The 13,886-nt window shown below is 50.0% G+C and overlaps 2 protein-coding genes across 5 annotated transcripts in view; both read left to right on the forward strand.

The window, feature by feature from the left end:
* SEZ6 (seizure related 6 homolog) overlaps positions 1 to 1,720 on the forward strand; it is a 46,110-nt gene extending 44,390 nt beyond the window's left edge. For 2 of the 4 annotated variants that reach the window (XM_043583535.1, XM_043583538.1), the window contains 3 exons: positions 172 to 289; positions 374 to 476; positions 640 to 1,720. In XM_043583535.1, coding sequence (XP_043439470.1) covers positions 172 to 289; positions 374 to 476; positions 640 to 672 — 254 coding nt within the window. In that variant the 3' untranslated portion in view covers positions 673 to 1,720. The remainder of the gene's footprint in view (positions 1 to 171; positions 290 to 373; positions 477 to 639) is intronic. The other 2 variants (XM_043583536.1, XM_043583539.1) reach the window with 1 other exon arrangement.
* Positions 1,721 to 4,879: 3,159 nt separating this feature from the next.
* The window catches only part of PHF12 (PHD finger protein 12), a 41,531-nt gene continuing 32,524 nt past the window's right edge, over positions 4,880 to 13,886 (forward strand). Inside the window, exons 1-2 of the mRNA XM_043583534.1 lie at positions 4,880 to 5,511; positions 6,156 to 6,337. Coding sequence (XP_043439469.1) covers positions 5,446 to 5,511; positions 6,156 to 6,337 — 248 coding nt within the window. The 5' untranslated portion in view covers positions 4,880 to 5,445. The remainder of the gene's footprint in view (positions 5,512 to 6,155; positions 6,338 to 13,886) is intronic.

Consider the following 13,886-nt stretch of genomic DNA (forward strand, 5'->3'; position numbering starts at 1 on the left):
AGGGAGGGAGGAGAAAGAGAGAGGTCTGGGACCAGCAGAGCAAAAGTTCTTTCCCTGCCCCTAGCTAGCTAGAGGGAGCTGGTGGCTGGATTCTCCTGGGCAGAGGTGAGGGCAGATATGGGCTCTGGGTGACGGGGACTTCTGCCCCAATCCCGACCTCTGTGTTTTCAGTTGCCAAGACACCTGCTGCCTCCGGCACCCTGGATGCCGCCCACATTGCAGCTGCCATCTTCTTGCCATTGGTGGTGATGGCGCTCTTGGTGGGAGGTGTGTACCTCTACTTCTCTAGGTGAGTCCGGTCTCCCTTCCTGCCCTACATACCTGACTCACTCCTGCCCAGCACTTCTGACTCACAGGATTTTCTGTCCCACAGGCTCCAGGGGAAAAGCCCCCTGCGGCTGCCCCAAACACGACCCCGCCCCTACGACCGCATTACTGTGGAGTCAGCATTTGACAATCCAACTTACGAAATTGGAGTAAGTATCTATGCCATTCTTTGCACCCTATCCAGGACCTCATCTATGCTCCCTTGGGCAGGTACCCCTGAGGGTCCCTCCAAACCCTCTCACTCTTTCCCTTTTCCTGGGGAAGGTGGATTATGGGCTGGCAAACCTTATACAAGTTTCCAACTCCAAGCAGTCTCTTTACTTTGCAGGAGACGAAAGAATATGAAGTCTCCATCTAGTTGGGGCAGCCTGGAGGAGTCAGCTCAGCCCAGCATCACAGCCCAGCAGCAGAGTTTCCAGCCTCCTGCTGTCCCTACACCTCCTGTACATACCATCTGGGAAGAGACGCCACCAATCCCTCAAGAAGCTGTGCCCTTCCCCACCTGTAATGCCCTCCAGGGCCCATTTTCTTGGTACCACTGCCCACATAGGGCCCTTCCTTGGGTTCAAGTCAGGGGGCATCTGCCTCTGAGCAGAGCACAGCTGGAGCACATGCATCAGGAACCAGCATTCTCCTGACTCTCCTTCATGCCCTGGACCTCTAGCCTGGAATCCACAAGCCGAGGAAGAGCACCTCTCTCCAGGTGACCACCATCCAGCTCGGCATGTGGCACCTTGCAGCGGGGTTAACTTGATGGTGGTGGAAACTGCACCAGGGTGCTCCTCACAGGGCCATCACTAGTGGCCAAAGCTGCTGTCAACAGTGACCTCTGGGTAGTCCTGGCATGCTGACATCAGCCCCTCGGGCGGGGAGGTCTCGAGTCCTTCTCTAAGGCCCCAGGAATGGACAGTTCTGCTTCCTGGAGGCAATAATTCTAAGGGATCCTAAGGGGCTTAGGGACCCTACCCGAAGCTCAGGTTGGGCTTCCCTAGGCACTCATGCTCCACACCAAAGCAGGCCACCCCACTGCTGCCCTGGCAGCCCTACACCCTGAGGAGAGGGAGATCTTCCCCTGATGTCAGTCTGGCTTTACAAACATCTTCTTTCCCACTAGTCCCTCCTCTAACCCCAGCCACTTGCCAGTCTCCCCTCCTGGCCACTGTGTTTTGGGATAAGGGGAGTGGGCAGGCATATTCTGGAGAGGAGCAGAGGTACAAGGGCCCAGGAGTTTGGCATGGAACATGGGGTCAGAGACCCAGGGAAAGACCCAGGAGTTGGCTACAGGCCACTTTGAACATGTAATGTATTATATGGGGTCTGGGCTCCAGAGAACAATCTTCTATTTCTGTTGTTTCCTTATTAAAATGGTGTTTTTTGGAAAAAAAAAAAAAAAGCAATGGCCAGGTAGATGGTACTTTCTTGGAGGGAAGGGAGTTGGGAAATAAATGAGATGTGGACTTCAAGACCAGAAGGCATGCTGGACCCACCAACTGATCACTCCCAGATTTTATCAAACAAATTACATGCAGTACTCCAGGGGCTACTGTTCCAATAAAGTCAGTGCAACAGATGGCAGGTGAAATAAGAGGCCCCAGTAGGTGGCCCACAGGGGTTTGGAAGCCCAGGAATCCAACCGCTCATCTACCCCCAATGCTTCCTTTCTTCCTCTTTGCTAGGTCCAGAACTACAGTCTGGCATACTCCCAAGCTGCTCCTCAGTGCCACTGTATTGTTGGCAAGGCCCAGGAAGCCGGATGCCTCTCTCCTTCCCCTTCTTTCCCAACTAGCAATGTTTAGAAAATTGAAACCGGATTCAGAGACTGAACCCCTGAACATGAGCCCCTAGTCTGTCCTGGCCTCAGGGAACATCCAGACTATCAAGAGGAGGGGCAATGCAACTTAGGGTAGGGACTTGGCTCCTGTTTTAGCAAAAGCCCTATCCGTGGGCTCCAGAAAGAAGTTGGCTGGAGAGAATCTGCTTAAGTTTGCCATGTTTGGTCACTTGTAGCACCGGTACCCCTTCCCTATGGCTTCCCTATGGCTCCCAGCACCTCCTAAGATGAAAGTGTTAGTCCAGCCCTGGCTCCCAGCATGCATACCCACGCTTAGAGGTGTCCTCTGCATGGCTGCTCCCCAGAGTAAGAGAAAGAGGCAGGCAACAGAGTTATGGACACTTCAGAAGCCAGAAGACAAAATCCACGAAGGAAATAATGGCAGCAACCAGCACCTTCTACTTCCACAGTCTTCCAACAGAGAGGTCTTGATCACTTATGGCTGCCCACCTCCCAGCTCTACCACAGGCCTCCTCGAAGGCTGGAGAAACTCCAGCCGGTGTAGAGTGCAGTGCCTATATTAGCCACAAGAGGTCACTTCGGAAGACATCTGTATCCCACCTGCTTGCTAGCTCTCCTCAATTCCCCTGGAACAGCCAGGGCTGGAGCTCTCCAAGGTGGCACCAACTTCCAACCTCTGGGCTGACCTCACCCTCCAAGGTCTAAGAGGAAGGTGTGTAGAATGATTAGTTCCCCTGGCACTTGTCAACAGAGCCAAGTATTATTTTCCTCTCTAGCCCACCACCTGTTCCTGTTCTCCACTGCAAATGACGATGTTGATCAAAGCAAAGCCTTATTCATTTGCCATATGCCAATGGACTTCTCTGCCCCATAATGCCTTCAGGCTGACACAGCAGCACAGCTGGGTCCTGAGCAGTAAGAAGGAATCAGTGGAGAGGGCACATGTGGTTCCAACTTCTGAGGGCCTGTGACATGAAACAAAGCCCCAGCAGAGATGAAGTCTGGCCATTTTCATACATCTAGCTCAGCGCTATTCTCTCTGAAGTCCACCTCTCTGGGCCATAGCCACTAAGATTTCTTGTTTGCTGAGGCTGGGAGAGGGCAGAGAGCGGCCAGTCTACATGACATCTACACACACACACACACACACACACACACACACACATGAAAGATAAGGCCTATGACCTTATCATTCTTCCCAGGCACCAAAAGGATCATCAGAAAAGTCAGACAAACAGAACCCTAAGACCACACACAGACATCCCTACTATCTAACTCAGCCTCCTTAGTATCCCAAAAGAAGCAGCAGCAAGAACTCCATACAGACAATTAGCATGGTGTAGGGGAGAGTGTCCTGGCCTGAGAATCAAATCTGTTTCATTCATACATAAGTCTGCCATAAATTCACTATGCGAACTAGGAAAATCACTGCTCTTCTCTATGCATCTGGAAATGAGATTAACACAGATGGTCTTTAATCCCTTTCTAGTTTTATCCTTCTTCAAACGTTAAGTACCCCCTTAATATCAGAGGTGAGCTGGACACAATCACCTGGCAACAATGCCAACTAAACGCCTAGTGGCAGGCACAGTGATGCCATTCCCTTCGCCACCTCTTCCCCTACTGTCAGGCAAGAGATAACTGGCCATCTCTGAAGACGACACCAATGGGAGGGAAAGGTGCCGTGGGGGGTGGGGAGGGAAGCCCAGAATTCGAGGTGAGGCCTTCAAACTACAAATCCCAATACACAACACTGCAGCTCTCAAAAGCATCCCCTCCCAGCAGGCAAATCACTCTTCCCGAGGCCATCCCACCATACAGTGCACAGCATGCACACAGAACTACGGCTCCCACAATCCACCAGATCCCTCGCGATTCTTGAGCCCAGGTTGCAATGCGCTCGCGTTCGCCCTTTGGCCCTCTTGCGCATTGCAAACTGGGAGTTGAAGTCTTCTATAGGCAGGTAGCTGGGCGTTGTCAGCGTTACTAACTCTTCGCTGTTGGCCTCCTCTGGAGTCGTTCCCAGGGACAGTGATCAAGAGAGGATAGTAACGAGCAGGCGGAACTCTCCATGGTGTCATCACTACGCAAGGCAGAGATTCTCAGGCTAAAATTTAGTGTCGGGAGCGAGAGGGAAGTGTGAACAGTAGCCATCCAACCCCACACCAAAAGAATAGTTTTCCGTCGCGGTGGCTTTTCTTTTCTCTTTACCAATATGGCGCCTAGTCCAGCCACACCTGACGCTGGGAACCAAACGATCCAGTACAATAACCCTAGGAGCACAGCTGTCACCGACAGCCTACCAGCTCCAGCCAACACCACACCTTACTCCTTCCTGTTCATGCCTGAGGACTCCAAGGACATGGTAGCCTATATCCCATTACCAAAATGGCGAAAGTAGAAGCATTCTTGTTAGGGCCTGCAGGTGACAATACGCTTGCGCGGAAGGCGACTGTGTTGTGGGGAGGGAGGGGAGCATTCTCAACACGCCTGCGCAGGAACAGAGTATTCTTGGTTCTAGACACAAACACCAATGGATGAAGAGCCCCCATGTTCCTGCGGCTGCGCTGTGACCCTTAGAGGCTCTCCTAGGCGCCTGCGCGAGACCTCAGGTCCCGCCCTCCTCTTCTCAGTACGCTGGCGCAAGGCAGAAAGGCGGGGCTTCGGCGCTCCAGACGAATGCCAGCGCGGCTGCGCGCTGGGGGGTACCCCCTCACTGCGGCTGCGCGGGAGCCCGGCCGCCGGCTGTCACTGCGGTTGCGCGCGGCGAGCGGCGATCCCGGGGCGCCTGCGCGGGTGGCTTTGCGGGCGCTCGCGGTAAGTTTGCGCCAAGTGCGCGGCAGCCGGGACGCAGACGGCGGCGGCGGCGAGAGGCGGAGCCCGGGGACCACCCCCCATCACCCTCCCCGCAGTCACCTCACGTACCACAACCTCACCTAACCTCTCACCCCCCCTCCTATCCCCCCAACCCCGGGATGGCAGCGCCCGCCAGCCTTCCCGGCCGGACCAGCGGTCGCCAGCGCCGGCTTTAGCCTGTGGGACTAGGCCCCGCCGAGGCCTGACCCCCGGAGCCGGGACCCACCGTGCAGCCAGCCGCCGGGCCGGGGTTGAGGGGCCGCTCCCCCCTCACGGCCCGTGGGGAGGACGCTGCCGTCCCGGGGACTGGGGGCCGGGGGGTGGGGGGGAGCCAGGGCGAGGAAGTCGGGACCCGTGTTGGGAAAAAAGAAGGGGGGCCGGGGTCAGGAGCGCCCCCTCCCCCCGCTTCCCCCCTCCCCCCGGGGTTGGGGGGGCCGGAGCAGAGAGCGCCCAGCCCGGGAGGTGGATGAATGTGGGAGAAAATGGAGACCAAGACGATCGTGTACGACTTGGACACGTCGGGGGGGCTGATGGAGGTAAGAGTGGCCCTCCTCATCCCCTTCCCCCAGCGCCGGGAGGGAACCTCCGCCCTCCGCCCCACAAAGCCGGTCCTGAGCTCACAGCGCAAAAGGGCCGGGGGAGGGGGATTCTTCCTCACCCAGATTCTCCCTCCCTTCTTTGCAATTCGAGGGGCTGAGCTTAGCCTCCGAGGACGTTTGCAGCAGTTTCACCTACCCGCCGCCCTGGATTCGCTCTCCCGAGGCACCAACCCACTCCATGTCGTTGCACCGGCGGGCCTCCCCACCCCCTTCTTGTCGGCCCCTTTGTGCTTCCCCCAGCACGTCCGGGTACCGGGTTTCAGGCCTCTCCAGAGCCTGGCTTTGGAGTCCCCCACTGTCCATACAAGGAAGTGGCGAGAAGGGAACCGCGCACCCTCTCCCCATCCCCCTACCCTGATCCTCCCCATTTGGAAGAGGCTGTTCTCGTTGTGCTGCAGGAACGCTGTTAGGGTGGGCTCCCCCCGGTTCCGGGGGGCTGAGAGGTTCTGGGAGCAGCTTGGATGGGAGGAAGAAGGACAAAAGGGGGGAGAGGGGTGGGTGACGGAGAAGCCCTGCCGGGGGGGCGACGGACCGCCCGGGAGCTCCGAGTGTGCACACACGCCGTTTATGTGTGTGTGCAGCAAATCCAAGCTCTGCTGGCTCCCCCCAAGACGGACGAGGCAGAAAAGCGGAGTCGGAAGCCTGAAAAAGAGCCCCGGAGAAGCGGCAGGGCCACCAACCACGACAGCTGCGATAGCTGCAAAGAAGGTGGGGATCTCCTGTGCTGTGACCACTGCCCGGCCGCCTTCCACCTCCAGTGCTGGTAAGGTCTGGGGACCCCTTTGGAGCTCCTTCGCTGACCCTTCTCGGCACATTCCTTCACCCGGCCTACCCCTGGCTGCCGAAATAACGGGCGCTTGCAGCCGCTAGCTGACTTTCTGCAGCCGCTGGGGCGAGCGCCTCCCCGCCCCCAGGTGTCTGCTGGGATCTAGCCGTTTGGGGGGGGGGGGGGGAGGAGGAGCAGCAGTGTGTCCGGACCCCGAGGTGGGGGTTGGGACGAGTGAGGAGAGCCCCATCTGGGATTGGAAGTCTCTGGGTAGCCGGGACAGAGCCGGCAGGGCACGGCCGGCGGTGGCGGGGGAGGAAGGGGAGGAGCTCCGGGCCCGGTGCCGCTCGCCTGCCCGCGCGCCCGCCGCCCTCGGGGTCCTGCCGGGCTGGGCTCTCCTGCGGGCGGGTGCATGGGGCCTTCGGCCGCCCGAGCTGGCCTGGTACGGACCCGGGGGGCCGGACGCCCGGGCGCTTGCGACTGTGGAAGAAATCATGGAGGGTGTCTCTTGAGTCCGCCTCTTCTCTGCTTCTCTGTTTACAATATGGCGACCTGCCTTTAAATTATATTTTTATTCTCAGCGCCATTTTGGCTGCATATATGATTTGCAAACGTCTCCCGGGGAACGGTGGGGGTAGAGGCTCGGGGTCCTTTCTGCAGAAGCTCCTCGGGGGCCAGGGCTAGGATCTCGCCGCTTTGGTCCCCTTTCTCTGGCTCCGCTTGCCCCCTGTTGCCTCTCGGAGCTGCCTCCCTCTTTCCCTCCCCGCGCTGCCGCCTCTTAGGAAATCGGGCCGGGTTAGACAATTAAAATTGCCCTTGGGCGCCGATTTCACTTCGCTCCGGATCGGCGAGCCCTTCGCGGCAAAATTCTTTGCTGCTGGGGCAGGATTGTGTGCGGTTGGCTCCGCGAGGGCATTTTTAAGGAGCAGAGAGCTGGAAAGCTGAGCGCTTCCCCCCGCCCCCGCCCCCCCTTACTGAACGCGAGAGGAGGGGAGAGACCGGAGAGAGAGGGAGGGACCTGGGTTGATCGCCCGCTGCGTGATCCTCCTCAGCAGCTCAGCCCAGAACAATCCGGCCAGGAAGAGTTTAAACTCCAGTTTCTGCCTGGAGAAATCATCTCTGTCCTCCACGAAAATCCTCCATCAGCGCAGGGAACCCAGATTGCGTCGTGTTCTGATGGGTGTTGTTCTGTCGTTCAGCAACAGTTGAGTGAAACAGGCGTTTGTGAGAGAGCGGGAAAGAGAGGGGCTTCTGTTTGTCCCCCCCCCCCCGTTTTTGATATTGCCTTTTTTTAGTCCTCTGGGAAAAAAAAGAGGTTTTCCTTCTGTTCTCTACAGTGTTCCATTCACATTCTCTCTCTCTGTGGAGTAGTGCTTACTGTATATTTGTACTAATTGCAGGTTTTGGAACACTTACGAGACAGATGACTGATACCGGGCAAATTAAGTCTGTGGTCAGAAGTTATGTAGGAAGCTCCCATTACCATTCCCAAGATGCTTTTGCCCAGGAGGGCGCCCCATCTTCGCTTGTAATGTTGCAGGGACAGAAATGGTTATCCTGGAGGAAGCTTTGTTGCTGGCTTTAAATTTTTTATTATGTAGTGACTAATACCAGCAGGAAGGGTCTGTGGTTTTTAGCCTTTGCTTCCTGTAAGGTGTGATCTACCTGGAGAAAATCTCTCTGGTCAAGTTTCCTGTGCTGGTCTTGAGCAAGGAAGAGATTTGTACCTGGATATGTTATGTTGTTTATCAGTTTTTTCCTGTTGCTTGTGTTTTTTATTGTGCTTGTTTGATACATATACCCAGACTGAATTGTAGGCTTCTTGATTTAAAATGTGGGTTAATGTTTTACCTCTAGGAGGAAGCTATTGTTAACCAAGAATGATGACTCCTGTATTGAGTGAGAATTTTGTAAGCTCATTATCTTTTTTTTTATGTTTATTTATTTTTGAGAGAGAGAGAGAAAACACGTGAGTGGGGGAGGGGCAGAGAGTGGGGGGGGGGGCGGGGGGCGCACACAGAATCCCAAGCAGGCTTCAGGCTGAGCTGTCAGCACTGAGCTGAGGGATGCGGGGCTTGAACTCACCAACCACAAGATCATGACCTGACCTGAGCGGAAATCTGATGCTTAACCGACTGAGCCACCCAGGTGCCCCTATAAACTCATTATCTTTAGTCTCATTTGTTTAGACCATTTGTTTAGTAAGCTGAGATTGTTTATTAGAAACTTTAGGTATGGAAAAACTGTTTTGCCTGACTTTCGGCTTTGAAACTCTAAAACCCAACCTGGATCTTCTAATTAGAGGAGTGTAAGTCTTGTCAAGTTGTAACAATTAACAGTTTCTACTTCAGCTAGGAGAGAAGGAGGTACTTTTAGCTGTTGGTGAGACTCGGGTTTGCCCAGACTGCATTTCATTGAATACTTTTCTTTTTTTCTTTTACTTTTTTTTTTTTTTTTTTTAAGGCCCATGAATGGGAGCTGGTAATCAGAGATTCGAGAACCCTAGTAAATGAGGCAGGGTTTGTTTCACATTTCCAGTTCTCTCTTTGAAGATGCCAGTACTGAATGTACCATTGACTTATCTGAGTTATTATATAAATTACAAAACATTCTAGATACTGGTACAAACGAAGGAAGCTTTCTTTTAGGTGAGGCTTATCCCACTTTCCTGCCTTCTATTCCACTCTTTCCAGCACAAGTGAAGTACTTCGTTAACCATCTCCACCAGAGTTTAGGTCAAGCAGTTGACAGTCTCAGAAATTTTGATTCCTGAGTGTGCTGGCTTTAATTCATGCCATTACTGCTTACTTGTGCCATATGGGAGTGCAGTTAGGTATGGCTATATTTTCTCTTGCTTCCCTTTTTAACTTGCTAAGACTGGATTACAGTTGACCCTTGAACAATGCTGGGGTAGTTTAGGGGCACCGACTTGCAAGCATTAAAAAATCTGCATAACTTTTGACTCCTCAAAAACTTAACTACAATAGCCTACTCTTAACCAGAAGCCTTACCAGTAACACAATTAACACCTGTTTTGCATGTTACGTGTATTGTACACTGTATCCTCGTAGTAAGGTAAACTGTAGAAAAGAAAATGCTATTAAAATCATAAACAAGAGAAGATACAGTGCTGTACTATAAAAAATCTGCATGAGGCGCCTGGGTGGCCAGTTGGTTAAACATCCGACCTTAGCACAGGTCTTGATCCTGTGGTTCATGAATTCGAGCCCTGCATTGGGCTCTGCACTGACTTTGCAGAACATGCCTGGGATTCTGTCTCTCTGCCTTGTCCCACTCTCTCAGTCTCTCAAAAAAAAAACAAAAAACAAAAATCCACATACAAGTGGACCTGCAGTTCAAACCCATGTTTTCCAAGGGTCAGCTGTACTTAGATAAGCATCGTAATGTTAATTTTCTTAATATTCACAATGTACAAGAGTGAAGGTGGAGGTTTTACAAATCCTGTAGATCCTAATTTCAGTGCTGCTGTGGGTCTTCATTCAAAGCTGTCTGAGACAAGTTCTTTTTTCAGTCTAGTGTCCCTTGCCAGCTTGCCTCAGTGAAGGAGATCTAGTAAAATGTTCCAGAAGTGATTCTAGGCAAACTTTACCTCCTGGGCGTAGTGACATAGCCATAACCACAGGGGATTTTTCTAAGATAAACTGCTGGAGGAAATGACTGGTCAGATAAACTGTTTTAATTGTCTTTTCTTTTCTCAGGGGCCAGTGCTTTGTATGAGGAACAGTTCTCTCTTCCCAATTAGACTGGAAGCCCTATAGCTGGGTTTTCTGTAATGATCCCCTGGGTTGGGGAATGAATTGCTCTGTGCTCAGCCCCATGACCTCTCTAAAGAATTAAACTCGAGGAGGTGATTTTTTGTTTTTGTTTAAGTGATAGTGTAATCATTTTATCTAAGTTGAACTGGTTTATCAGTTATTCAGAGTGGTAGTAGGGGTTACTAAACCTGCCCCAGGAGAACTGGAAAGAGATACGGGGTTTTTTTGTAAGTGTTTTCTGGTGAACCTGACCTCTCTATCATAATCGTCATGGCATTCATTGGACTTTCGGAAAATACTGGTCTCCATGGATTGGTCCCTAAAAACTGGTTTACAAAAATTACGATAACTTGTGGAGCTCTAGTTGCCACTGGCCCATCTTTATGTTTGAAATGGATTGGATTGTTCTCACTGATAAAGTGAATAAATACCTTAGGTCTTCGGTAATGAGGCTGCCTGGAAACTGGATGTTTTCCTCTGATTGCTTTCTCATGGCATTTTGCTCTAGACGACCGAGGGACCAAAACGGTCTGATTGAGAAGTGCATCTACCTCAGCAGACCTCAGCATGGTTGCTTCCCGTCAGACAGATTTCTGTAGCATTTGCCTCCGCATGTTATATTTGGAATTGTTGGCCGGCTTTCCTCTCTTTGGTGTTGGCAGCAAGATCCAAAATGAGGTTTTCGAAGAATGAGAGTAAAAAGGTCTCTGTGCACAGGCAAAACTAAGCTCAGCTTGGAGTTTTGCATATTTAATTTTCAGTGAGTCATAACAAGAAAGGTTTCACACATAGAGTAGAAAACTGCCTTGCAGAAAATCTTTGCCGTTTGAGCATTGAAGAAGGTGATTTTTCTGATTTGTTGTGTTTGGCTCCTCATGAGAATAGTATTAGTCTACTGATGAATTAAAGTACATTCTTTTTTTTTTTTTTTTAATTTTTTTTTTTAACGTTTATTTATTTTTGAGACAGAGACAGAGCATGAACGGGGGAGGGTCAGAAAGTGAGGGAGACGCAGAATCCGAAACAGGCTCCAGGCTCTGAGCGGGTCAGCACAGAGCCCGACGCGGGGCTCGAACTGATGGACCACGAGATCATGACCTGAGCCGAAGTCGGCCGCCCAACCGACTGAGCCACCCAGGCACCCCTAAAATACATTCATTTTAATATTACCTTATGAATCTGTTGTTTCTGACATTTTAAGTGCTTAGAAGCTTAGCACTAAAGACCTGGAGGTGACAGCATCTGGCCTTCCTCCCGTCACCCTGCCCCCTCAATAGTAAAATGATTCAACGATAAACAAACCTGATTTGGTTTTATGTGTATTTTACTTATTTTTACATTTGCTGCATTGCATTGGAATCTGGGTGTGTAGTATTGTTTTTAAATGTTCCACTCAAACAGGGAGGGTCTGATAACATTCAATTTTAGCTCAATTTCACATGCATGCTTTGTAAACTTAATGTGGGGCTAAGGGGCTAATTCTTGTGATAGGAGTGCTTTGGTTCATAGATAAGAGGATGATCACTGTTTAATAATAATAATAGTAATAATATTTCGAATGAGTCTGTTTACTCACAAAATGTTGGTGACCTAGATGGCTGTGGTTAAGACAGGAAGTGTCAGAGGGCACCTGAGTGGCTCATTTGGTTGAGGGTCAGACTCTTGGTTTCAGCTCAGGTCCTGATCTCATGTGGTTAGTGAGTTCGATCCCCACATCGGCTGGCTCTGGGCTGTCAGTGCGGAGCCTACTTGGGATTTTCTCTCTCTGCCCCCTACTTGTGCGCATGCACGCTCTAAATAAATAAACAAACAAACTTTAAAAAAAATGAAGTATCAAATTTTTTAAAGTGAAGGAGGAGGTAATGCTCTTCAAAGGTAACAGTGTTTGTGTAACCTAAGGCAAGTAGTTAGTGGTCCTACTGTGAGAAATTTTTCATTTTGGGCCTATCCCCAAATTGATTACCATACTTAATGAAAGGTAGGATGCAGTTGTAATCTCATCAATTTCCTGCTGCTCCTTAAGGCTCTCAAAGTACTTTACAGATGGGCTCCACTAACTAAACTTTGTAAATGACAAGTGTATTTTTTTGTGTGTAAGTATATAAAAGACATGTTTAGGTACTGTCTTCTTTTACATCTGGAGATGGGATTCATGTTGGTCTGTTTCAATTTCTTAAGTGTATCTCCAAGATAATTTTTTAAAAGCCAAATCATAAAATGAGACAAATAAATTATCTAATTCGAACTGAAAAAGGATCCAAATAGTCACGACTGTGTGTCAGATGAAACACTGGTTTTTATTGAGCTCTCAGTGACAAGACCAGTGATACTCAAAAGGGCTCAGTGAGATTTCAAGGTTCACGCTTGTAGGATTTATCAGTACTTCATCCCTTTTCATGGCTGAATACTAGTCTGTTTATGGATATACCACACTTTTGTTTATTCGTTTATCAGTTAATAGACATTTGGGTTTTTTCTCCTTTTGGCTATTGGGAATAATGATGCTGTAAACTTTTGTGTGCACATTTTGTGTGGACATCTGTTTTCATTTCTCTTGGTTGTGTACCCAGGAGTGGAATTGCTGGGTCAGAGGGTAACTCATGTTTAACCTTTGAAGAACTGCTAGACTGGTTTCCAAAGTGGCTACACCATTTTGCATTCTTACCAGTATAGGAAGCTTCCAATTTCTCCACATCCTTTCTAATACTTGTTATTATCTTCTTGATAAAAACCTGTCCAGGGGCGCCTGGGTGGCGCAGTCGGTTAAGCGTCCGACTTCAGCCAGGTCACGATCTTGCAGTCTGTGAGTTCGAGCCCCGCGTCGGGCTCTGGGCTGATGGCTCAGAGCCTGGAACCTGCTTCCGATTCTGTGTCTCCCTCTCTCTCTGCCCCTCCCCCGTTCATGCTTTGTCTCTCTCTGTCCCAAAAAATAAATAAATGTTGAAAAAAAAATTTTTTTTTTAATTAAAAAAAAAAAAAACCTGTCCTGTGAGTGGGAATGCTGTTTTTTGTTTTGTTTTGTTTTAACTTTTTTAACGTGTATTTATTCGCGAGAGACAGAGACAGTGTGAGTGGGGGAGGGTCAGAAAGAGAGGGAGACACAGAATCTAAAGCAGGCTCCAGACTCTGAGCTATTAGCACAGAGCCTGACGTGGGGCTCAAACTCACAAACTGTGAGATCATGACCTGAGCTGAAGTTGGATGCTTAACTGACGAGCCACGCAGATGCCCCTTGATTTGCATTTCCCTAATGGCCAATGATACCAAACATCTTTTCATGTGTTGATTATCCATTTGTATATTTTTTTGGAGAAATGTCCATTTTGATCCTTTGTCCAATTTTAATTGGGTTACTTGGGTTTTTTTTTTACTATTACTACTAGGTTGTAAGAGTTCTTTGTATATTCTAGATGCCAAGTTCCTTGTCCGATACATGATTTGTAAGTATTGTCTCCCATTCTGTGGGTTGTCTTCTCACTCGCCCATTTTATTTTTCTAATTTTTGAGTCTTATGTAGAAGAAAGGTAGTTGATTTAAGCGCACTTTAATGGCTGTGCTTTTATTATCAATGTAATGACAGGGAGTAAAAGGTTTCTTCTGTGAACTCCAGTCAGGATGGTGCATCTCAGTGGAGAGAACCTTATCTGCCACCTGCCTTAAGGCACCACTAGTCACAATATAAAATTTCTGTGTATAGAAATCCCTCGTACTTGGAGATTTCTAGTTTAAGGAGGACAATTTTAATTTTCTCGCTTTGATTGGTGGCAGCT

Source organism: Prionailurus bengalensis, chromosome E1, assembly GCF_016509475.1.
Source record: "Prionailurus bengalensis isolate Pbe53 chromosome E1, Fcat_Pben_1.1_paternal_pri, whole genome shotgun sequence".
In the NCBI taxonomy this organism is placed as follows: domain Eukaryota; kingdom Metazoa; phylum Chordata; class Mammalia; order Carnivora; family Felidae; genus Prionailurus; species Prionailurus bengalensis.